The 26,917-nt window shown below is 41.2% G+C and overlaps 1 protein-coding gene across 3 annotated transcripts in view; it reads right to left on the reverse strand.

Moving 5' to 3' along the window:
- Positions 1-3,522: 3,522 nt before the first annotated feature.
- LOC126278606 (dual specificity protein phosphatase CDC14C-like) overlaps positions 3,523-26,917 on the reverse strand; it is a 67,023-nt gene continuing 43,628 nt past the window's right edge. For all 3 annotated transcript variants that reach the window (XM_049978844.1, XM_049978845.1, XM_049978846.1), the window contains 2 exons: positions 25,038-25,216; positions 3,523-4,224 (listed from right to left, as the gene is read on the reverse strand). In XM_049978844.1, coding sequence (XP_049834801.1) covers positions 3,669-4,224; positions 25,038-25,216 — 735 coding nt within the window. In that variant the 3' untranslated portion in view covers positions 3,523-3,668. The remainder of the gene's footprint in view (positions 4,225-25,037; positions 25,217-26,917) is intronic.

Below are 26,917 nucleotides of genomic sequence, written 5' to 3' on the forward strand. Positions count from 1 at the left end.
TCCACAATTTTTGTTATCATTACAGAAATAGTGCACTTATTAGAAATGCCAGTCAGTAGAGGAAAGTGCGGTAAGGAGGCCACTAACTTGAAAATGGCCATTGTGTACTTTTTGCACTGAACATTGTTGTTGCCTGCCGAGATGTGGTCAGACTAGTTCTAATATAGACCATCACTGTTGTCAGTGAGCTTCGCAGAGGTAGATTATTCCGTAATTTTTCAATAATTTTGTTTCTGTTTTTTAGTCGTCTGATGTAAAGTAAGTCCATAATACGATTCCTGTTTCTTCACTTAGACGAAGGGTAATGCCTTTTCACGATGTCAATGTTTAATCAACGTGTTTTGGCCAACAAATACAGTTACCTGTTGTTTGATAGTTTCATTTGTGAATCTGTAATGCCGACATGGTCTCCGACTGGGAGAAGCGGCCTCACAACTTCTTCGTAAGAGTAGCCAAGGTATCTACTCCAATGACAGTTGATTACTTCGGTATATCACGCATAATACTACACAAAAGTCTGAGTTATAAACTCTTTTATACATAAAGCTGTCAAGTGCCATTCCACCATTTTGGGACGATTTTGAATTAACTTATTTACATTGTTTAAAACCGTCTCTGTCCTGTTATATTTGACGTAATATATAAATCCGATTGAAAACGTAGACTTGGTATTGTTTCAGATACAAGGACATCAAGATGATTACAAAATATGTCCGAAAATCAGAACCACAAACACGAAATCCTGTTTCAAAGGCACTGACCACATCAGCTCCATACGTAGGGGAAAGCGGTTGCTAAGCAAGCCTTCAGAAAAACTCATAGTTCGTAGGTACTATTTTCTATTTCACTTAAAAATAATTGGTGTGGTAACTTGTAATACACAATACTTTTACAAAATACTTTCACAAAAGATAAAAAACGTTTGTATAACATATGTCCGATTTTCCTTCGTTTCCGAGTAATTAATGAAAGTTCAGAATTTAGGTAATTGGAACTCAACCCATAAACTCATACTGAATGCTATTAATGTCCACTGCTTGTTAATAACCACGCAGGTACCCATCGAATCATGGTCTGTCGCACCGTTTCAAATATTCCCCGAGGATTTCAAATGGTTTTGTGGGCTTCCATGACATGTCAATAAAAAATTTGTATATCTCAGTGGTGTGCTATATATACACTACTGGCCATTAAAATTGATACACAACGAAGATGACGTGCTACAGACGCAAAATTTAACCAACAGGAAGAAGATGTTGTGGCATGCAAATGATTAGCTTTTCAGAGCATTCACACAAGGTTGGTGCCGGTGGCGACACATACAACGTGCTGACATGAGGAAAGTTTCCAACCGATTTCTCATAGACAAACAGCAATTGGACAGCGTTGCCTAGTGAAACATTGTTGTGATGTCTCGTTTAAGGAGGAGAAATGCGTACCATCACGTTCCCGACTTTGATAAAGGTCGAATTGCAGCCTATCGCGACTGCGGTTTGTCGTATCGCGACATTGCTGCTCGCGTTGGTCGAGATCCAATGACTGTTAGCAGAATATGAAATCGGTGGGTTCAGGAGGGTAATACGGAACGCCTTGCTGGATTCCAACGACCTCGTGTCACTAGCAGTCGAGATGATAGGCATCTTATCCGCATGGCTGTAATGGATCGTGCTACCACGTCTCGATCCCTAAGTCAACAGATGGAGACGTTTGCAAGACAACCACCATCTGCACGAACAGTTCGACGACATTTGCAGCAACATGGACTATAAGCTCGGAGACCATGGCTGCGGTTACCCTTGACACTGTATCACAGACAGGAGCGCCTGCGATGGTGTACTCAACGACGAACCTGTGTGCACGAATGGCAAAACGTCATTTTTTTCGGATGAATCTAGGTTCTGTTAACAGCATCATGATGGTCACATGCGAGTTTGGCGACATCGCGGTTAACGCACATTGGAAGCGTGTACACATCATTCTGGCGTATCACCCGGCGTGATGGTATTCGGTGCCATTGGTTACACGTTTCGGTCACCTCTTGTTCGCATTGACGGCAGTTTGAACAGTGGACGTTACATTTCAGATGTGTTACTACCCGTGGCTCTACCCTTCATTCGATCCCTGCGAAACCCTACATTTTCACAGAATAATGCACGACCACATGTTGCATGTTTCTGGATACAGAAAATGTTCGACTGCTGATCTGGCCAGCACATTCTCCAGATCGTTCACCAATTGAAAACGTCTGGTCAATGGTGGCCGAGCAACTGGCTCGTCACAATACGCCAGTTACTACTTTTGATGAACTGTGGTATCGTGTTGAAGCTGCATGGGCAGCTGTACCTGTACACACCATACAAGCCATGTTTGACTCAATGCCCAGGCGTATCAAGGCCGTTGTTACGGCCAGAGGTAGTTGTTCTGGGTACTGATTTCTCAGGATCTATGCACCCAAATTGCGTGAAAATGTAATCACATGTAAGTTCTAGTATAATATATTAGTCCAATGAATACCCTTTTATCATCTGCATTTCTTCTTGGTGTAGCAATTTTATTGGTCAGTAGTGTACAAATTGTTTAAGGTGCCCCCAGAGATAATAATCCAAAGAACAGAGGTAGGGTGAATGTGCAGGCCACTGAACTGGTTCTCTTCCACCTGCTCATGTGTCACGGTAGATACCAGATAGTGGATCTCGAGCACTAAGACTGAAATGTGCTTGAGCTTCATCGCGCATAACCCACATGTTTTTTCTTATTTGCAAGGGCACGTCTCCTAGAAGGCCACGGAGGGCGTTCTGAATAAATCTCCTCTAGAGAGCACCTGTAAGAGTGCTGGGAGAACGCATGGCCCTACCAGACTGTCATCTACATATCTATCCCACACATTAATTGGTGCTGATGTCTAGCCTGTAATCTATTACGAGGATTGCAATCGACCGATATATGTTGGCTGAGGGAATTCATTATTCCATCTCTTTTAAACGTTGTAGTGTCTGTAAACAAAACTGAAGAGACAAACAATGGAGTTACTTGTGAAGTATCCACCATGCTGAACTTGGAGATGTACGAATGGCGCATGCTAGGGCCGCTTCTCCTGTGCTGACACCTGGCTTCTGTTAGAAAGCCCATAGAAACGGCTCTTCTTGAGTAGATATGCAAGCAACATGTGGTCTTGCTCGATCTATTGTCGGATACTGTTTCGGCAAAGCGGCAATGCACAGCATCAAAGGTTGAATTACTCGACTGTCTTCCGCCTGGAAACGCAGTTTAATGCAGCCGTGCTGTCTTCTGTCCATTGCCAATCGCGCGGCCATCCATGTCTGCCGCTCACACAATGAATATCCTGCCATGTTTGGACGGAACCCTTTCAGGTAACTTATTTCCTGTATTATATGTATACAATGAACATGTTGAAGACACAGGCCACTGTAACGTGTTTTGGAGCATCGAAGGAGGGCAAGGCTGTATACCACTACAAAAACTGTTATTTTATGTGGCAGAAAGAAGGAAAAGAAAGGAAACAATGATTTACGTAATACTGTATACAATAAAACAGCGAGTACATAAATGTTACAGGAATTTGACAAAATTCAAACCACAGAAAAACCAAAAGTAAACAATAGTACTGAAACAACTCTAAATTGATTCGTGTCTTCGGAATCATTTTTTCAGTATTTAGTTGCCGATAGTTTATGACTGTGGTTAAGAAACACATTATCTCTTGTTGATTGAGGAGTAGCTTTAGATTGTTGCATTTTAATTGCACGTAAATAGTCACCTTGTGTAAAAACCTTCTTACATAGTGGTACGCAAGTTCCACATTTTTTGGAATCACACTGTTGAGGAGAGTGTGTACATCTCATCTTATTTTGCCACACGCAAGATTTTTGACCACAATTCAAACTCTTGGGGCTATCGTTGTAATCCGTTGTTCTTCCTGCATATGGAATTGCGGTCGATAATTTATGACTCTCTTTGGACACCGCTCTTATATTATCCGTGTATTCTTTCTTTTCTTGGCTTACTGTATTTGATCCATAATAAAATGTTTTTTGATAGCTTGATTTCTTTTTCGTGCTCTGTTGATCTTCTTTCGAACCTGTTATATTTTTGGACGTGGGAGTCCCCTTTCGTTCTTGGTCTCTCTTTTGCATTTTAGCTTTAATGCTATAAATGCCGTACTTGTGATGACTTATGTAATCTACATTTCCGTATTTTCTCATTCTGCAAAATATAAATGACGTTATTAATAAATAAAAAATGTAGTAACAAGTTACAGATGCACAAAAACAGCAGTATTTCCACATTGAAAATTGCAAAGCAGATGACAAGAAATGCCTGTAGAGGTTATTTTATCTGATACATGTGTCATAACTACAACGCAACTGTAATTAACAAAGCAATAATGATCCCATTGTTAAAGTATTTTGTGACATAGTTCTAGTATTGCTCGAAGATGTGGCTTCGAATAACACGAAGAAATACGTATTTTTCGATACTAATGAAGGTAACATACATGTTTCCCAGCTCCCAACATTTAAAACTGAAAAAGATTAAATTCTTATCTGGTAGTCTAGATTTGGAAGAGTTAAAAGGGAACATGGTTGATTTCATGCCCTATGCTTGCCCGATCGGAACTTGTGTACTGGGTCTTAGGACGCTGGAAGCAGTGCCACTTTGAACATTTCCTTTCTTTTTCCTTTCTCTTCTCATTTTTCCTATTCTCTTCTTTTCTGTCTTTGAGTAAGCTGTGATTTGTATACATGTAAAGACAGTTACTAAGCGTGATTTGTGTACATGCAAAGACAATCACTAAGCATTACTGAGAACAAAAATCTTATGCTATTCAAACCCTAAATCGCAATACAACTATAGGAGATTACGGAGTCCACTGACTGTAATAGCAGTATGTCAACAATCGAGTTAAAGCTGTAGTCAACAACTAAAAACATCAAATCCATGTGTTTTTAACAATGTAATGGCTCCTTCATGGCAGTATTGTTACAACACACTGGATGTTCTGCATTGCATGTTGATGCATATAGCTTTTATTTACTTTCAGTTGCCAACGCCACACTGGAGTTAGTTGAGACCCTGCAGATCTCTTAGTCACTATCTGCGCCGGTAGGGAGACATTTGTAACTTTTGGCCATCCACTCTGTGCTATAGATTGCCGTAACTACAGCCTTGCTACCTCCTTGCCTCGAGTAGTACACATAAGGTTTTTCATAAGCTTAGCCATGCCCTAGGTAACTCATGTCCAAAAAGAGAATATGGCAAATTGTTGGATGATTTTTTTTAAAAAAGATACTTGAATTCTAATCAATCCAAACGTACATAAAGCAACGGCAAATAATGTTCTTAAAAGTATTTGTAAATGTGCTGACTCTTACACTGATGAGCCAGAACATTATGAATACATGCCTAATAGATAGTATGGTCACCTTTGGCATCGATAACAGCGGCGACGAGTCGTGGCATGGAAGCAATGTGGCCTTGGTAGGTCGCTGGAGGTAGTTGGCACCACATCTACACACACAAGTCAAGTAATTCCCAAAAATTTCGGGGAGGGCGGCCATGACGTCTGACGCCACGTTCATCACTCCCAGATGTATTCGATTACATTCAGATCTGGCGAGGTGGGGGTCCAGCATGTCAACTGGTCTTGTGACATGGAGTATTATCTTGCTGAAAAATGCCACTGGTGTCGGGAAAAATCATCGTCATGAAAGATTGTACGTGGTCTGCAACGAGTGTACGATACTCCTTGGCCATCATGGTGCATAACATCAGCTCCACAGTACCCATGGATGCTTACGTGAATGTTCCACAGACCATAATGGGGCTGCTGCCAGCTTGTCTCCACCCCGCAGTACATGTGTCAACGAGCTGCTCCCCTGGAAGGCGATGGATTCGCGCCCTCCAATCGGCATGATGAAGAAGCTATCGGACTGTATCAGACCATGTAACGCTCTGCGGCTGTGCCAACGTCCAGTGCCGAGGGTCACGTGCCCGTTTCAGTCCTAGTAGCCACTGTCATGGTGTTAGCATTGGCACATGCGTTGGTGGTCCGCTGCAGAGGTCCATTGTTAGGATGGTCGGTCCACTGTGTGTTCAGACACACTTGTCTCCGTCCAACACTAAAGTCTGATGTTAGTTCCGCCACAGTTCGCCGCCTGTCCTGTTTTATCAGTGAGTCAAGTATATGACGTCCGACATCTGTAATGAGAGGTGGTCGCCCAACCCCACGACGTCTGGACGTGGTTTCACCTTGATTTTGCCACGTGTTGAAGACACTCACCACAGCACTCCTCGAACACACGCCAAGACGCAGTTTCCGTAATGCTCGTGCGAAGCCTCCATGAAATCACTATCTGCACTCGGTCCAACTCAGAACGCTCGTCTTCTCCAATCTACACACATAAAATACACTCACTGATGCTACATGCGTCGTGCGTTCGTCTGCCTAGCAGTCATTCCTAGCAGGTGACTCTGCTATCCCCTGGACGGGTTTATATCGATAGTAGGTCGGTGGTCATAATGTTCTGGCTGATCAACGTAAGTTCGACACGACACAATATATTCAGTTGTGCACAACAGGAGGGACTACGCTATTCAAAAACGTACGATATGGCGAGGAAATCATAATCAGAGTGGAAACGTCTAGAACCACAGGTGTCCACATTGATGTAAATTAAAACTTAAAAGAAAGGTACAGCTTTCTTGATCCCATAAAACAACTCAGTTCAACCACATTTGTACTTCTAATCATTGCAAATCTTGGGGAGTGACAAATCAGTAAGCTATTTTTTTGGTGCGGCTGGTCCCGGGTCCCGACTCCTCCCTCGGGCATGGGTGTGTGTGTTTGTCCTTAGGATAATTTAGGTTGAATAGTGTGTAAGCTTAGGGACTGGTGACCTTAGCAGTTAAGTTCCATAAGATTTCACACACATTTGACTTTTTTTTGTTATTTCCATTTAGTAATGTCCTATGAAATTGTGTTCCGGAATAAATTATCTTTAAGAAAGAAAGTTTTCGTCACTCATAAACGAGCTATTAGAATAATAACTGATACTTAACCACGACCATGCTGTCGTCATACGTTTATGAAGTTAGACATTTTGGCTGCTGCTTCACCGTGTGTGTGTTCCTCTACGAAGCGTATTGTAGGGCATCTCATCCATTCTGTATCAAAGACGATATTCCACAACTTTTGTCCTGCCTGAATCATGTCTAATAATTTGAGACACATTACTGAACAGAGTCTTTGGCATACTACATCATATGTAGCCAATAAGCCATCAAAGATGGTTCCTGTTACATTTTCGTTTGCAAACTCATCCTTAATATGCTTTTTTAAACTCAATATCTGAGTTGTACAGCGCTGTCTTCTTCTCTAAAACGTTTGTTATTTCTTGGAGAGTATAAACCTCTCAAGGAGTGTATATAGATGACAGAGCAATCAAATTAGCCTGGAGTACTTTGGATCACTTGAGTGTTTCTTTAGTTTTAGAAGTAAAATTCATTTTAGTTTTCGTCCACTGGCCTGGCTGTAACTAATGAGATATAATCTGTTTCAAGAATGCAATCTCTTTTGCTTCGGTCTTCTTTGGCCTTCCTTTCGTGTTCCCACTTCTGCATCTACGTCAGTGCCTGAAAGCCACTGTGAAATGCATGGCAAATGGTACTTCAACGTGTTAGGGTTTCTCACTGTTCGAGCTGTTTATGGAGTGAGGGAATAATAACGCCTTAAAACCTAAGTACACAATGTACTGAATTTAATCTTATCTTCATGATCTCTACAACAGCGTCATGTAGACATTGTCCCTAGATTCCTGGTTCTTGAAACTTTGTACGTAGGATTCTGGAGGATAGTTGGCATCAATATTCAGGTGTCCGCCAGTTCAGGTTTTTCAGAGATATCGTAGCGCTCTCCCTTTGGTAAAAGAAACTTGCGACCATTCCTGCTATCCTTGTTAGTATATGTTCAATATCCCCTCATAGTCCTATGCATTGTAGGCCCTACACTCCCTAGGAAAATTCTAGAATGGTTCGCACAAGGGTATTTTGAGCAACAGCCACTTTTTTCCAGTGCCCTGCCACCTTGTTTATCTATGATTGAGCGTATGTGACCAATCATTAAATACTGCAACAAATATTTAGACCAGGATATTTCTATGGGTTGACTGCTTCCAACAGTGATTCAGTAATACTGCAGTCATATGAGACTATATTTTTCGTTTTATGAAACGCATAGTTCTATACTTCTGGCCATTTAAAATAAGCTGAAAGCTTTTACGACATTGAAATCTTATCTTAATCGGATTGCATATTTTTGTAGCCTATTTCAGTCGGTGCTTCATTATGGACAACTGCATTATCTGGAGAAAATCTGCGGTTATTTTTTTAAATTGTTTGGGAGAACATTAATAAACTTGTGCAACATGAGCAGAAAGGCTCAGAATACACTTTCCTATGGCACATCTGAAGTCACTTGTATATCTATTGGTAATTCTTCTTCCAAGGTAAGATGTAGCGTCTTCCTTACCACAAAATCGCCAATTCAGTCACAGATCCCATTTTCAATGGCAAATCTGACTGTACATGCATCAAAAGCAATTTGTGTGACACTGAAGCAAATGCTTTTGGAAGTCCATGGCTTGAACGACGCAGTATCAGAAAAAAAGTTAGCTGGTTTTCACATGATCGATGTTTTCCGAATCCATGCTAGTTTGAATGGGTGAGAGGTGTCATTGGATCTAATATACCTCATTACTATTGAGCTCACAGTACGTTCTAAGATCCAAAAACAATTATAGAAGAAAATGGACCTTGTCTGACCGAAGATAAGATTGTTTTTCCTGCCAGCAGTCTGTGGGTCAATGTGTTTCGGTTGACTAGGTCTCTGTAATTACGAGGGTAAGTCAATTATTATCCACAATTTAGTTACATTTTTGTTTATTTTGGTAGTAATGTCGTTTTACGTTGATAACGCATGCTTTGTTTATTTTTTGTTATATCTTTGCAATTTTCAAGCTGCTAGGTTAGTTTCGTTATCGCTGCCGATGGCTGCCCCGCTATTTGCACAAAGGAAGAGCAACGTTCAATGATCCGTTTTTTGTGGTCGGAAGGCGTATCAGGGGCCGAAATTCATCGAAGACTTTCAGTACAGTACGGGAACAATGTTTTGCCACATAGGGGTGTCTACGAATGGATTGAAAAATTCCGAAATGGTCGCACAAGTGTTACGCACGATGAAGGAGCCGGACGACCGTGAAGCGCCACAAATGAAGAAACCGTTGAGCGTTCACGTGATTCTCTTAGACAGACGATTAACTATTGACGAAGTGGCACATCGTCTGCAGATTAGTCACGATTCTGCCTACGAAATCATCCCCAACAGACTTGTGTTTCATAAAGTTTGTGCAAGATAGGTCCCAAAACAACTCACACAATTGCATAAACAAACGCGCTCGGACATCTGAAAAAAAAAAAAAAAAACATTTGGATCGCTATGTTAAGGAAGGGGACAACTTCTTAGACAGGATCATTACTGGTGACGAAATATGAATTCACCATTAGGAGCCGGATAGTAAAAGGCAGAGTATGGAATGGAGACATCCAAATTCGCCACGTAAGAAAAAGTTCAAGACCCAACAGTCCACAGGAAAATTGGCGCTTGCGGTTTTTTTGGACGCTTGAGGTCGAGTACTGGAACATTATGTGGAATAAACAGGGTACGTTACAGTGAGATGCTTACTGCCAGGCTAAAGCCTTCAATTCGAAGCAAACGCCGAGGATTGCTGCCAAAAGGTGTTGTGTTGTTGCACGACAATGCGCGTCCGCATACTGCTGCCCATACTGCTGAAACGCTCCAGAAACTCAACTTTGAAGTACTGGGTCATCCTCCATATAGTCCCGATCTGGCCCCTTCTGACTATCACTTATTTGGTCCACTCAAACAGGCATTAAGGGGCCGTGGATTTGCCTCGGACGAAGCAGTGAAAGAATCGGTGCATTCCTGGCTCGCAGCTCAGCCGAGAACCTTCCTTTATGAGGTCATCAGGAAGCTTGTACAACGATGGACCAAATGCGTTGAAACGCAAGGGGACTATGTCGGAAAATGATGTTCTTGTAAGTTTCCTATTCGATTCCAATAAAATTTGCGGATGATAATTGACTTACCCTCGTATTTAAGTGGTAACACAACCCAGCAGAACTGGTGTTCTTAACCACGTAAACACAAGAATATATTAACTATCCATATTTCTTATGATTCATAATAATTAGCTATTCACTAGTTGCATTATATCTTGTGTATTTAAGTTTATGACAGTTTTACATATGTGTGTAATATTTCAAGGCAGATAACATTTTAACAGTAGCAAGATATATGACTTTAGAACTGGAATATTGCTGTCGCCATTCATGTATCTTATAACGCTTGAAAGAAGGTTCTGAAAGTAGAACTACGTAACTTTTCATCCAAATTCAAGTAGGTAGAGGAGTGCATAGGTAAATTATAACAGATAAGAACTAAGTATCCGTTTTAATGCATAGCGTGAAATAAATTCCATACTTAGTTTTTCTCTTTGAGTTGCTATCCCATCATACTCGTCTACACGGAGAACACTGACACGGGAGAAGGGTGAAAATGGCAAAGAAATTTAGAAAGCAGCACTAACTAAATGGCCATTCAGGAAAGTGCAGACAAAAAAGCGAAAATGACTAAGATGATGTAGCTGCATAATGTAGAATAGCTTAGAACGACACTGAGTGAATGTGAAAGACACATTGACTGGTTGATGGTAAACAAGCTGGAGAGTGTGAATCTAGCATTCCAAAATATAATACACATGCGAGGGTTATATGTTATCCTCTTTTAAATAGTGATTTATTTCTTATTGTGTTAATTAATTCTATTGAAATGTGCAGAAAATGAAATTCTCTATGGAAGTAAAGAACATACAGGCGGAAAGCTATAGAATCAAGTAACTTTATTTGATGTCTAATTGAACTGAGGCATCTTGAGTTAAACGCTCTATCTTTATCTGAATTTGTTTTAATAAGCGTAATAGAAGGTTTGCAGGAAATGAAACTAAAATCAGATTTTTGACAGAACAGGTTTTATTCCTGAGAGGCAAAATTTCTACATGTTGTAGATATGGTACTGACTCTATGATATTGTTGTTATTATGGAAGTCTACCAGCCAACATTCTTATAAGTATTTGAGAAGCACTAGTGGCTTTATTATACTAAGTCTTAATACAAAAAGATTTTTTATGTATCTTTCAACAAGTACAGTCATTAAGTAAAACAGTGATCAGTTTATGTTTTGTAACAAGAAAACGAGATGCCTTAGCTTCAAAGGATAAAACTGAGGTCCTATTGATTGCTGAAATTAATTTCAAGTCCCTGTTTGATTACACTGGTGGAAGTATTGCGTCGAGCCTTAAAGAGTTCATACTTTTGAGTGAAACCAATGTTTGTGCATATACATTCCAGAACATGCAATCGACTAACAAAAACTTAATAAGCATTCTCCCCATTCATACTCTTTCTCTGGTATATTAAAAATATACTTCTAAAATTATATGAACACCAAAAGTTAAATTCATACACTTTTCTCATACAGAATTCAGCAACAACTAGTATAATCAAAAGAGAAGGATACTGCATCCTTCTGAATTCAGAGGAAGCTCGATGGGAGGTTTTACACCTGTAATAAGACGGAAGGAACTACATTTGATACAAAACGATGAAATACTGCAACATGGTAATTCATTAACATTATGGAAGTTTCGATTTACACAAATTTGACTTAAGGAAAAGTACTGAAAAGGATGAAACATTGCAACAAGACAATACATTAACCTTAAGGCCCCTACTTCCTAATTAAGTGGAATGGTAAAGTGTTATGCAAGTGAGATTTAATTTAAAGAAAAGAACTGAAAACTGACAAATTATGTGACATTCGTAAAAGTAAAAATTATTGGTAGAATATTATGATTTCCATCACATACACATCATTTTACAGGATTTTACATCATGATTTCATTCTTGGCATTGAATGAGTGATGGAAGGAAACCTGACAGACAGACATGTTTTGCTCTCCGATATACAACTGCTGCTTGACTGACTTAGCTGGTGCTGGGTGACGGACAGAAATAGATCCTGCTTTCTTGTTGGAGAAAAAACAGACAGTTCAACAATGTTCACCAACTATGTGAGAGAAATTGCCACATTTATCTTATGTAGGGTTTAAAACTGTCGAAACATCAAGGACAGAGAGCATATTTTCCTTTGTTCAGTAGTCACACGTAGTTAGGGATGTTATTATTAAGAACACTGATACTTTTGATAATATATTTTAAATTCAGTAGTTCAGTAGTACACTGGTATAGTATACTTTGTAAACTGTGGTCATAGATGAAAATTATACTGATGGAAATAGAACAAAAATGGCTCTGAACACTATGGGACTTACCATCGGAGGTCATCAGTCCCTTAGAGCTTCGATCAACTTAAACCGAACTAATCTAAGGACATCACACACATCCATGCCCGAGGCAAGATTCGAACCTGCGACTGTAGCAGTCATGCAGTGAAATAGAGCACCAGGGCATTATTGCGTTAGATATCAGACTACTGCTCACAACCTCTGAAGAAAATATTGTGTGTGTTGTAAACTGTTTCTCACGAATGTTGAAGTAAAGCAGGATAATGAATTAACAGTGCTAAAGGCAAAAGGAGGGTTGTTAATGGAATATCTAACACATGTCTGTTTATACCTCAGAAATTTTCTAAAGAACACGAAAGTCTGTTTTGCCAAAAGCTCAATCACAAGCAACTTGTTTGCCAGGATGTACAAGAAAAAACGTAAGAAAGTGGAATTCTCAAGTCAATTTGCACCAGTTTGTGTGCCAACTTTTACGAAACAACATTACAGAGAGAAGAAAATATAATGACATCACTACTAAAAATATTGTGTGCAAATGAATGAAGCAATATTACATAGTACTGCTGTTTTGTAAATGTGAGGCAATATTACACTAGATTTAGCAATATGTAGTGCATAATTTCACTGTTTGAGACATAGCATTAGCTCTACATAGTTTTCCTCTTATTATAGTATCTCTTTCTCTCTCTTGTGTGTGTGTGTGTGTGTGTGTGTGTGTGTGTGTGTGTGTGTGTGTAATGAAAGTCAAATTTAATAATGAGTAATTCAGTGCAATAACCTCTACTCAGTTCTTAAAAATACTCAGAAATAGTAGACTCTGCCCTTTCTTACTCATTGACAGGTTTAAATAAAGTGTGGAAGATTCAGGAAGTTTGTTCCTTTACGTAGGAAACTATGGACAGAATGCTTTTGTAATGGGAACAAAATTTTGAATTGTATTTCAGTAGTCTGATTCAGTGTAGCTGTTTTCAGGTTTAATTAAAACATACAGTACTCAGGTTGTCATGAACGTGTTAAATGTTTTCATCTTTGTGCTCATGGCGTTGAAAAATATGGGTACAACGGTTGCCAAAGTAAAAAGTACTGGGACTCCTAGTTGTGTTGTCATGACACACAATGTGAAGCCATGGCTACAATGGTGTTGACTGAAAGCAGGGAATGTGTGGCACAGGCGAATAGGGACAGAGCGGCTGCGTTTTAATTTAGGCTTGTGTTCTGACACTGGTGTCGTCTGCTCTCCTCAGATTTACGCTATTCTTGCCACGTTCACTCAAGCTATAGGTGTGAATTTTGTGCGTTTGTGTCTTCTTATCCTTTATTTTGTGGCTCCTTCGTGATGTGACACTGCAACGCCACCCAAAATCTGCTCCCTGCCGCCGTTGGATAAGCAGCTGCCAGTAGCAAGTCGTATACTCCTAGCTCACTTATTTGTTACATAGTTTAATTGTTAATTTCTTTGAGTGTTTTTGGTGTTTGCATTGTTTAATTCATAAATTTCGGGCGTATTATAGTATTTGAGAGTTGTGGCATCGCGTTTTAGTACCTGAATAGTATAAATTCGGGTAGTCTCCTTCCGCCGCCGCGCAGTGTGTCAGCAGTGCGCAAGTAGCAGCATTACTGCTTTTACTAGGCAGTCTTGTATTTTAATACCCGTTCAAATTTTGTGTCGAATTGTTTGTGCTCTCTGTAGATTAGTTCAGACGTTCTTTGCATAACAGTTTTTAGCATGGATAGGGACTGCAACTGCTGTGTTCGGATGCAGGCTGAGTTGGCATCCCTTCGCTCCCAGCTTCAGGCAGTGTTGGATTCGGTCACACAGCTTGAGGCTGTTGCCAATGGGCATCACTGTGGGGGTCTGGATGGAGGTTTGTCGGGGACGGCCAGCTCGTCCCAAGCATCCCCCGATCGGACTAAGACTGTGGCTGCCCGGGATACTGCCCACATTGAGACTGACCCCTCACCTGTGGTAGAGTGGGAGGTCGTCTCAAGGTGTGGCAGGGGGCGAAAGACATTCCGGAGGGCTGAATGGAAGGCCTCTCCAGTTTCTGACTTACCGGTTTCAGGCTCTGTCTCAGGCTGATACTGATCTTTGGCCGGACATGGCTGCTGGTCCTGTTCCAGAGTTTGCCCCTCAGTCTGCAAGATCCGGGCGGTCGCAGAGGGTGGGCTTACTGGTAGTTGGAGCTCCAACGTAAGGCGCGTAATGGGGCCCCTTAGGGATATGGCAGCAAGCGAGGGGAGAAAACCAATGTGCACTCCGTCTGCATACCGGGGGGGGGGGAGTCATTCCAGATGTAGAAAGGGTCATTCCGGATGCCATGAAGGGTACAGGGTACACTCTTCTGCAGGTGGTCGCTCATGTCGGCACCAATGATGTGTGTCCCTATGGATCGGAGGAAATCCTCTCAGGCTTCCGGCGGCTATCTGATTTGGTGAAGACTGCCAGTCTCGCTAGCGGGATGAAAGCAGAGCTCACCATCTGCAGTATCGTCGACAGGACTGACTGCGGACCTTTGGTACAGAGCCGAGTGGAGGGTGTGGACCAGAGGCTGAGACTGTTCTGCGACCGTGTGGGCTGCAGATTCGACTTGCGTCATAGGGTCAGGAGTCCACTAGACACAGCAGGCGGCTACACGGGTAGCAAGGGTTGTGTGGCGTGGACTGGGCGGTTTTTTTAGGTTAGATGGCCTCGGCCAAGTACAGAAAGGGCAACAGCCTCAAAGGGTGCGGGGAAAAGTCAGAACATGCAGGGATCAAGCAGCAATAGGTATTGTAATTGTAAACTGTCGAAGCTGCATTGGTAAAGTACCGGAACTTCAAGCGCTGATAGAAAGCATCGAAGCTGAAATCGTTATAGGTACAGAAAGCTGGCTGAAGCCAGAGGTAAATTCTGCCTAAATTTTTACAAAGGCACAGACGGTGTTTAGAAAGGATAGATTGCATGCAATCGGTGGTGTCGTGTTTGTCGCTGTTAGTAGTAGTTTATCCTGTTGTGAAGTAGAAGTGGATGGTTCCTGTGAATTATTATGGGTGGAGGTTACACTCAACAACCGAGCTAGGTTAATAATTGGCTCCTTTTACCGACCTTCCGACTCAGCAGCATTAGTGGCAGAAAAACTGAGAGAAAACTTAGAATACATTCCACATAAATTTTCTCAGCATGTTATAGTCTTAGGTGGAGATTTCAATTTACCGGATATAGACTGGGACACTCATATGTTTAGGACGGGTGGTAGGGACAGAGCATCGAGTGACATTATACTGAGTACACATCCGAAAATTACCTCGAGCAATAAAACAGAGAACCGACTCGTGGAGATAACATCTTGGACCTACTGATAATAAACAGACCCGAACATTTCGACTCTGTATGTGCAGAACAGGGAATCAGTGATCATAAGGCCGTTGCAGCATCCCTGAATATGGAAGGTAATAGGAATATAAAAAAAGGGAGGAAGGTTTATCTGTTTAGCAAGAGTAATAGAAGGCAGATTTCAGACTACCTAACAGATCAAAACGAAAATTTCTGTTCCGACACTGACAATGTTGAGTGTTTCTGGAAAAAGTTCATGGCAATCGTAAAATGCGTTTTAGACAGGTACGTGCCGAGCAAAACTGTGAGGCATGGGAAAAACCCACCATGGTTCAACAACAAAGTTAGGAAACTACTGCGAAAGCAAAGAGAGCTTCACTCCAAGTTTAAACACAGCCAAAACCTCTCAGACAAACAGAAGCTAAACGATATCAAAGTTAGCGTAAGGAGGGCTATGCGTGAAGCGTTCAGTGAATTCGAAAGTAAAATTATATGTACCGACTTGACAGAAAATCCTAGGAAGTTCTGGTCTTACGTTAAATCAGTAAGTGGCTCAAAACAGCATATCCAGGCACTCCGGGATGGTGATGGCATTGAAACACAGGATGACACGCCTAAAGCTGAAATACTAAACACCTTTTTCCAAAGCTGTTTCACAGAGGAAGACCGCACTGCAATTCCTTCTCTAAATCCTCGCACAAACGAAAAAATGGCTGCATCGAAATAAGTGTCCAAGGAATAGAAAAGCAACTGGAATCACTCAACAGAGAAAAGTCCACTGGATCTGACGGGATACCAATTCGATTCTACACAGAGTACGCGAAAGAGCTTTCCCCCCTTTTAACAGCCGTGTACCGCAAGTCTTTAGAGGAACGAAAGGTTCCAAATGATTGGAAAAGAGCACAGGTGGTCCCAGTCTTCAAGAAGGATCGTCGAGCAGATGCGCAAAACTATAGACCTATATCTCTGACGTCGATCTGTTGTAGAATTTTAGAACATGTTTTTGCTCGCGTATCATGCCGTTTTTCGAAACCCAGAATCTACTCTGTAGGAATCAACATGGATTCCGGAAACAGCGATCGTTTGAGACCCAACTCGCTTTATTTTTTCATGAGATCCAGAAAATATTAGATACAGGCTCCCAGGGAGATGCTATTTTCCTTGGCTTGCGGAAGGCGTTCGATACAGTTCCGCACTGTCGCCTGATAAACAAAATAAGAGCCTACGGAATATCAGACCAGCTGTGTAGCTGGATTGAAGAGTTTTTAGCAAACAGAACACAGCATGTTGTTATCAATGGAGAGACGTCTACAGATCTTAAAGTAACCTCTGGCGTTCCACAGGGGAGTGTTATGGGACCATTTCCTTTTACAGTACGTATAAATGACCTAGTAGATAGTGTCGGAAGTCCCATGCGGCAGATGATGCTGTAGTATACAGAGAAGTTGCAGCATTAGAAAATTGTAGCGAAATGCAGGAAGATCTGCAGCGGATAGGCACTTGGTGCAGCGAGTGGCAACTGACACTTAACAAAGACAAAAGTAATCTATTGCGAATACATAGAAAGAAGGATCCTTTATTGTATGATTATGTGATAGCGGAACAAACACCGGTAGCAGTTACTTCTGTAAAATATCAAGGAGTAAGCGCGGGAACGATTTGAAGTGGTATGATTATATAAAATTAATTGTTGGTAACCCGAGTACCAGGTTGAGATGTAGTTCATCAACAAAGGAGGTGGCTTACAAAACACTCGTTCGACCTATACTTGAGTATTGCTCATCAGTGTGGGATCCGTACCAGGTCGGTTTGACAGAGGAGACAGAGAAGATCCAAAGAAGAGCGGGGCGTTTCGTCACAGGGTTATTTAGTAAGCGTGATAGCGTTACGGAGATGTTAAAGATGTTAAGCAAACTCAAGTGGTAGACTCTGCAAGAGAGGCGCTCTGCATCGCGGTGTAGCTTGCTGTCCAGGCTTCGAGAGGGTGCGTTTCTGGATGAGGTATCGAATATATTGCTTCCCCCTACTTATACCTCCCGAGGAGATCACGAATGTAAAATTAGAGATATTCGAGCGCGCAAGGAGGCTTTCAGGCAGTCGTTCTTCCTGCGAACCGTACGCGCCTGGAACAGGAAAGGGAGGTAATGACAGTGGCACGTAAAGTGCCCTCCGCCACACACCGTTGGCTGGCTTGCGGAGTATAAATGTAGATGTAGATGACGAAACATTATTGGGTTTTACTATACCTAAGCAAAGTAAAATCGTACACTGTTATAAAAAGAACATAGACGAAAAGAGTTCTTTCAGTGAAACAGGGAACTCCACTGAACGAAAAGCTTACTGTTATTCGTTATTTGGTAATTAGAGAGAACCTAACGAGCAACGGATAAAGAAGAAAGGCGATATGGTCAACCATTTAAAAATCTTTAATTATATATTTACATACAATAGGCAGTCAAATGTTTTTATACCACACTTTTCCTATTGTTTCAGATCCTATCACTGTGAAGAATTCCTCAAACTACCTACATCAAGAACATCCATCATGAATTTGTTTCTTTCTTAATGATAACACTATATTCCGACTGTTAATCAGTTCGAAGGTTCCTTATGCCGCGATTTCATTGCTCTGCGATGTGATATTGACATTTTACATTGTCAGTAAGCACTTCTATAAACAACATACAGTCAGGAACAGAGTGGCATTGTCTCAGTCTGCATGCATGTGTGGCAGATATGGTCACAGGCATCATGTGTGAGACTCATGCACTTGCCTGGCTAACAGTTGATTCAAATGACAATGTATTATGCTGGCACCAATTATGTCGACCATATCGAAATTCTATTCGTTCATTAATAGGGAATATACGCCACTGCCTTTGACCCTTATTCCCAGCCAGGACTGAACATAACTGCGTCTGGCTTTTGTCGTCGTTATCATGTCCTAATCCTAAAGATTAAAGACACTGACAGGGAAATATCTCCATAAACAACTGCATCCTCAAAGTCCTAAATGCTGTACAACCATAAATTTAGACAAACACATCCTTTGCTACCAAGTGTCATAATAAAAAACCAATAGTTCAGCCAGTAATTTAGAAGAGTAATAAAATAATTCCGTGACAGTTACATAAGAGAACAACAATTACTTAATAAATAATAGTAACAAAACGTAAAAACAATTCCTTAATAAATGTGAACCCTGAACTATCAGATAATTTTAATTTGAATGAACGACCTTAAACGAAATCAGTGGACGTGCAGTACTGCTGTCTTGGGCGCATGCCTGGATTCTCGCCAGGACTATGCAGTAATCGGGCGACGTGGACCAGTCTACAGTTCCAAACACGTACGCTTGGAGCGCTGCTGCATAGGTGTACAAGTTTGGTCCATCGTGTAACAGGGATTAGCAGATTGTCAGCGCCATCGTCTCCTTTGCCTTGAATTGACAATAAGAAAAATATATTCACCGAATGATTTACTACATTTACTCATTCGCCATACAAACAAAAGCCGAGGAGAAGCTATGGACCTATGCTTCTAGTATAAAAGAGATTATTGTGCTATCCAAAAATGAGGATTTGTCGAGTAATACACCTTAAGTGAGCCGCACGGCCTTTTCTAGTTTTAGATGGTTTATGTTGTTGCGGTCTTCAGTCTGAAGAATGGTTTGATATATCTCTCTATGCTAGTCTATCCTGTGCAAGCCACTCCACAGCCTACAGCTATCTGAATCTTATACGCTTACTGTGTTCACGCCTAAGTCTCTCTCTACTTTTTTTATCATACCACACTTCTCTCCATTATCAAACTGTCTTTTCCTTGATATCTCAAGACGGTGTTCTGTGAACTGATGTCTTCTCTTAGTCAAGTAGTGCCATAAATTTCTTTCCCCCCCCCCCCCCCCCCCGAGTCTATGTTGTATCTCCTCATTACCTACATGATCTACTCATCTAATCTTCAGCATCCTTCTGTAGCTCATTAGCGCATCAGCGTCCATTGGTGACACATCAGGAGGGTAGCAATTTGCTTATGTACACTTGTCTGGTTTTGTAGTTCACTTCTTCAGTTAGTCTTGCTAGAACGCCTTGGATGTGTGCATGCTGTGAGCGGATGCAGGAAGAGCTGGACGCAATTCGCGAACAGCTGAATCTGGTTTTGGTTGCGGACAGTCACCTTCAGGTTACTGCTTTGGGGTTTACCGATAGCGGAGAATCTGGCGCGTCGCATGGGACACAATCAGGGGCCACATGTTTTGCCCACGGGCTATGCTTCCGAAGCACCTCCTAGTGCACCCGACGCGGTGGATCCGCCGTCACAACAGGGTGAGTGGTGAGGGGTAACACGTTAGCGTCGGTCAAGGCGGAGGGCCAATGTGGAGAATGGATCGACTGACCTCGTCCATTCACCCTGTGAATGGACAAGTGGCTGCTCCTTCAGCAGGGTCGGAGCAGGCACACGGGGGGAGGAGCTTACTAGCTATTTGGAGCTCAAATGTTAGGCGCATTACGGAGCACCTTAGGCAGGGCTGGTAAAAAGCCATTGTGGGCTCGTTACGTCTCACAGGGGGTCTCATCCGAGATGTGGAGGCCTTTCCTGCGGCTATCGAGCGTGCAGGGTTCAGTCGTCTGCATGTTGTGGCTCATGTTGGCATCAACGATGCCTGTCGATGGGTTCTGAGGCGATCCTCAGCTCGTACAGGCGGCTGGCGGAGGTGTTGAAGACTGCTGGCCTCGCGCCCGTGATGCAAGCAGAGCTCGCAATTTCCAGCATCGTTCCCAGAGCTGATGGACGTCCTTTGGTGTGCGGCCGTGTGGAGGGCCTCAACAGAAGGTTTCGTCGACTGTGTGACGGTCTTGGCTGCAGATCTCTTGACCTACGTTACCGTGTGGGGATTTGTAGGACTTCCCCTTGATATGTCAGGGGAGCACTACACAATGGAAACAGCTACTTGGGAAGCAAGATACTTGTGGAGTGCACATGAGGGTTTTTTTTTTTTTTTTGAATAGGCAGTAGCTTGAGGTGCTCTGATGAAAAGTAGCCAGTCGATATGCAGCATGGGAAGTCAAACGGCGTTCAGAATAGAGACACTTTGACTGTCAGAGTTTAATCAGTAAACTGTCGAAGTATTCGCAATAAAGTTCCCAATTTATTACCCTCCAGGAAAGTTCTCGCGCTCAAATTATTCCTGGGACCGAGAGCTGACTGGAAGCCCAAGTGGAAAGCTCTGAGATACAGTATCTAGAGGGTTGTGGAACGTATATCGGAAAGACAGATTAGAGGCCATAGGATGGGTGATGTTTATTGCAGTTGACAAAAGTATTGTCTCTATTTATGTTGAAGTTGAATGTCACAGTGAAATCACCTGGTGACGTATACAAGGTGTAGGTGAAAGCAATTAATTGTTGGATGTTTTTACCGGTCACCCGATTCTGCTGTGACAGTTCTAGAGTCATTCAAAGAAATCTACGGTCAATAGCGCGTAAGTGCCCAGATCGAGCAATACTGGTTTCAGGCGACTTTAACCTGCCGTATTTAGACTGTGATCTCTATGGCCTCATTATGGGGGTACAGACAGGAAGTCATGCGAAATACTTTTGAAGACGTTATCTGAAAATTATCTTGAGGAGCTAGCCCGGCCGTCAACACGCAATGGAAATATCTTAGACCTTGTAGGTACAAATAGACCAGACGTTACGGAAAATGTCAGTATATAAACAGGGATTAATGTACAAGATGTCAGTATAGCAGCTATGATTACGAGAGTTAATAAATCAGTCAAGAAGACTAGGAGAGTGTTTCTGCTAGATAGAACAGTCAAGTAGTTATTAACAGCTCACTTAGGTAGTGAATTGGCACTACTTAGTTCCATTAAGATGGGTGTAGAGAAATTATGGACAAGGTGTAAACAGATTGTAAATCGTGAGTGATCTGGAGAGTTATGTGCCTAGTAAATGGATAAAGGATGGAAAAGACCCACAATGGTTTAATAACGCAATTTGAGGAAGCACAGGCTGTTGCACTCTCAGTTCAAAAGGGGAAGCATAAATGACGACAAGCGAATTTTAGTAGACACTCGTGCGTCTGTGTAAAGATCTGTGCATGACAGCAACTACCACCTTAGGAAAAGATCTGGTAGAGAAACCGAGAAATTTATGATCGCATGTTCTAACGCAATCAGTCACTTCTTGGCCAGTCTGGTGTGGCAGTTGAAGATAGGAAAAGGAAAGCTGAAATTTTAAATTTCACGTTCAAGAAATCGTTCATACAGGATAATTGTACAAACATGCCGTCATTTGACCTTCAGACAGACCCCCGTATGGACGACACAGTAATAAGCATACCTGGCGTAGAGAAACAACTGAACGATTTCAAAGTAAATCAACAGGTCCGCATGGAACCCCAGTTCGATTTTACAAGGAGTACTGTACGGCATTGGCCCGTTTTTTAACTTGCATTTATCGTGAATTTCTCGCCCAGTGCAAAGTCTCAAGCGATTGGAAAAAAGTGCATGTGACTCCAGTATATAAGAAAGATAAAAGGACGAATTCGCAAAATTACAGACCAATTTCCCTAACTTCTCTTTGCTGCAGAACCCTTGAACATATTCTCAGTTGCATTATAATAAACTTTCTTGAGACTGAGAAGCTTATGTGCTCGAATCAGCGTGGTTCTAGAAAGCACCGATCGTGCGAAACTCAACTTGCCCTTTTCTCACATGATATACCGTGAACTATGAATGAACGTAAACAAAGAGATTTCAAGTTTCTAGATATCCGGAGAGCATTTCACGCGGTGCCCCATTTCAGGCTGTTAACGGAGGTACGATCATATGGAATAATTTCAAAAATACGTGAATGGCTCGAAGACTTCTTAAATAATAGGACCCAGTATGTTGTCCTCGACGGCAAGTGTTTATCAAAGACAAGGGTATCGTCAGGAGTGCCCCAGGCAACTGTGACAGGTGTTTCGCGGGACAGGGTGGGCAGCAATCTGCAGTTGTTTCCTGATGATACCGTGGTTACAGTTAAGATGTCGAAGTTGAGTGACTGTAGAAAGATATAAGGCGAATTAGACAAAATTTCTAGCTGGTGTGATCAATGGCAGCTAGCCGTAAATCTGGAAAAATGTAGGTTAATGCAGATGAGTTAGAAGATCAAATCTATAATGTTCGGATACAGTATAACTAGTGTCCTGCTTGACACAGTCAACTCGTTTAAATGTCTGGGAATAACGTTGCAAAGCGATGTGAGGTGGAACTAGCACGTGGGAACTGTGACAGGGAAGGTGAATGGTGGATTTTGGTGTATTGGGATAATTTTGGGAAAGAGTGGTTAATTTACATGGGAGACCACCCATTAGGACGCTGGTGCGAACTATTGCTGAGTACAGCTCGAGTGTCGGGAAGCCCTACCTGGTCGTACTAAAGGAAGACATCGAAGCAATTCAGAGGCGGGCTGCTAGATTTGTTATCGGTAGGCTCGAATAATACACAAGTGTTAGCGAGATGCTTCGGGCACTAAAATTTGAATCCCTGGAGGGAAGGCGACGTTCTTTCCGAAAGAAACGCTATTAGGAAAATTTAGAGACCCGGGATTTGAAGCTGACTGCTGAACGATTCTACTGCCGCGAACAAACATTGCGCCTGAGGACCACGAAGATAAGGTACGAGAAGGTGAGGCTCATGCGGAAGTTTGCGGGTGGAATAGGAGGGGAGTTGACAAGCAGTGCCACAGGGCGGAGTGCGGTGGACTGGAGTATCTGTGTAGGTGTGGATGTACATTTAAAAAGTGTCTATTCTCTTCTTGTCTTATCATCCGCATTTAAAGGCTACACACTCATCACAAATACCGCCAGAGAAGACTTCGTAATACTTAAATTTATATTACATGTTAGAAAATTCCTCTTTTCCAGAAATTCCTATCTTGTTATTGGCAGTTTCCATTTTATGTCATCTCTACATTGTGCATCATCAGATATTTTACTACGGACAAGCAAACCTCATACACTAGTTTAAAATGTCAGTTCCTCATCGAATTCCCTCAGCATCGCCTGATTTATTAGACTTTATTCCATTACCCTTCTCTTACTCTCGTTGACGTTGATCTATAACCTCTTTTCTAAACACTAAAGATTCCGTTAAACTGCTCTTCCAATACCGTCGATGTCTCTGATAGCAATACACTGTATTAAGCTAAACCTTAAAGTCTTTGTGTCTTCTCCCTGAACTTTAATATCCTCCAGATCTTTTTTGTTTCACTTGCCGTTTGTTGACTGTACAGATTGAATAATGTTGGGGCTAGACAACAATTCTGACGCACTCCACTCTTAACTACCGCTTGCCCTTATTGTCCTTCGACTGTCACAACTGCAGTCTGATTCTGAAAAAGCTGTAGGTAACGTTTCGTTTATTCCCTTTTATTCCTGATACAGTCTGATTTTCAAAGAGTATTTTCCAGTCAACATTCTCATAAGTCTTCTCTAATTCTACGAATACTACGAACATAAATTTCCGTTTCTTCAACATAACCGCTAAGCTAAGTATTGCCTCCCTTGTTCCTACATTTCTCCAGAAACTGAACTGGCCTCCCTCGAGGTGAGCTTCTACTAGTTTTTCCATTCTTCTGTATGTAATTCGCATCATCACTACTTTGCAACTATGATTTATTAAAATGCTGGTTCGTTAGTATTCAGACTTGTCAGCACCTGCCTTCTTTGGAACCGAAATTATTACCTTCTTCTTGAAGTCTGAGGTATTTTGAGAGTCTGATGTTATCTTGCACACTAAGCGGAATAGTTTTATCATCGCTGGTTCCCTCATAGGTTTCTGTGCGTCTGAGGGAATATGGTCTACTAAAAGAGCCTTGTTTCCACTCAGGTCTTTCAGTGTTCTGTCAAATTCTTTTCACAATCTCGCATATTATCTTCATTTACTCCCACTTCCTAGTATATAATATTACCTTCAAGTTCATTTCCATTGTAAATGCGTCCTACACATTCCTTTCGCTTTTCAGAATTCCCTTGTTTGCTTCGAACTGACTTGCCACCACTTCTCTGCAAGATTCATGATTCATGGGGAGAGATAGCTTCTTCATTGTTCTAACTGCATGGTACATGAGTATTTTAAACTAACGGGTAATATATACCAGTTACGCTACACCATGAGAGATTTAGACTGGTTAACGGAGCAAGCTCTACCACTGAAGTGGATTTTCCAGTGTGACCACAGTGACATCAGACCATTCGGCTTCAGACCACTTACCTATAATAGTCGCCACACTTCCAGAGCCAGTGCTGCATGTCTTCCATCCACGCTTGCTGGTGGCATATAACAGAACCCGGCCTACAGATTCGCAGCCAGGCAATGGCTTCTCTGGCCTTCATGCGGTAGTGTTTCATCAGGTAGGCCCCGATCAGAGAGCCAGTCCTTCCCAGTCCTGCCTGGGAAATAATAAGTGCAACATGAATACGAGTTGTAAAAAATTATTTGGGAAAGTTCACTACACCAAAATTATCATGCATATTAAGCTCATCCATTACGGGTATTTAAGAACCCGTAACCGTTACTTGAATGTAAATACATAAAACTGCAACCAGTCTCTCTTTTGAATAATTATTTATTATTTTATGAACCGGTCTTCGAACCTTTCAGATTCATCTTCAGGTGGTTTCTGGAAACCGATTCATGGAATAATAAATAATTATTCAAAAAGTGACTGACAGCAGTTTTATGTATTTACAATCATATTATACATATAGGACATTTAAACGAACTATTAAAATGGAATTAAAGATATAGAATTTGAAAATATAATCCATTACAGACAATTGAATTCTATAAACATATTTGTAACATTTCTGGATTTCAAGAAGGCGTTGGTCTCTATTTTCATAGAAACTTTCGGGTAAGGGATCTGAAAGTTTGTACAAACGATATAAGAATAAAAATACCTTCAGTCGCAATTTTGTCGGTGTTTTATTAAGTTCCACGATGCATTTTGGACATGGTGGGACCACTGTCAGGTGCAAATCGTGTAATACATAGTTTACGTTTGCTCTTGACTGAGTTGAAATGCATGTTTCTGTTGTGAGGAGGTTAAGTGTCAGGTTTTGTATTTCATTAATCAATATATGTGAGATACAGTAGATAAAACAGTGAAAAACTTGGTGAACAAACAAGGAAGAACATTTGTAATCTTTGGAGGTCAGCTTTACTTACTTTATTCATTCTGTCATTGCACATCTCGTACTCAAGTACATATTTGTTTAGTACACTACAGAGGTAATTTTACATGATATGATCAAATATGACGTTTTTCACGTAATTTCAGAGAACTGAGTAATAAGAAGTAAACATAAGCAAGGAATAAATTTAAACTAGGTCTTCAAAACTTAAAGACTTACTTTATATTTATTCCGTGCATATGTTAACATCATAATACTTATACTTCTGACACTGTGTCATAAATTTTATCTTTAACAAGATCACGTAAAAGTACATTCGTTAAATATTTTTAAAATGTGTAAAAGAACGTGCACCTTGAGTGACGTGATGGCAGTGACAGAATTAACACACGACCCTAAAAGCTTAAAAATGTTCTTCCTTGTTCCCTGAGTAAGTTTTTCATTGTTTTTGTTTCACTGTTTCGTACACATTTCACTTACTTGATTCACAACATATGAAATCTAACATCTAACTTTCACACAACGGAAATATCCATTTCACCTCACTCAGGAACAAATGTAAATTATGTATTAGACGATTTGCAACTGATGAAGGACGCACACAGGCAGAAAGGCATAGGTAATTTAATGAAATATGAAAAAATTATGACTGAAGGCATTTTATTCACACTTCCTGTCTACTCAATAGTCATATTCACAGTTACAAAATATGGATAAAACTAAATTAAGAATTTTTGGTTAAATTTGAATTGATAAACATATTTACAGTCCAAATTTATAAAAAAATCTCTAAATCCTTTAAAATAAGTAAAGGTACAGGGCAAAGCAGAACCATATTTTATGCATGACTCTGGAGTATACATTTGAAAGAATACTGAGCATCACCAATAACGACATGAAGAAGGTATCCATATACCGAAGTAAACTGCTTGGTGTATGTAGATGATTTTTAAGATT

Source organism: Schistocerca gregaria, chromosome 6 (genome assembly GCF_023897955.1).
Source record: "Schistocerca gregaria isolate iqSchGreg1 chromosome 6, iqSchGreg1.2, whole genome shotgun sequence".
NCBI classification, from domain to species: domain Eukaryota; kingdom Metazoa; phylum Arthropoda; class Insecta; order Orthoptera; family Acrididae; genus Schistocerca; species Schistocerca gregaria.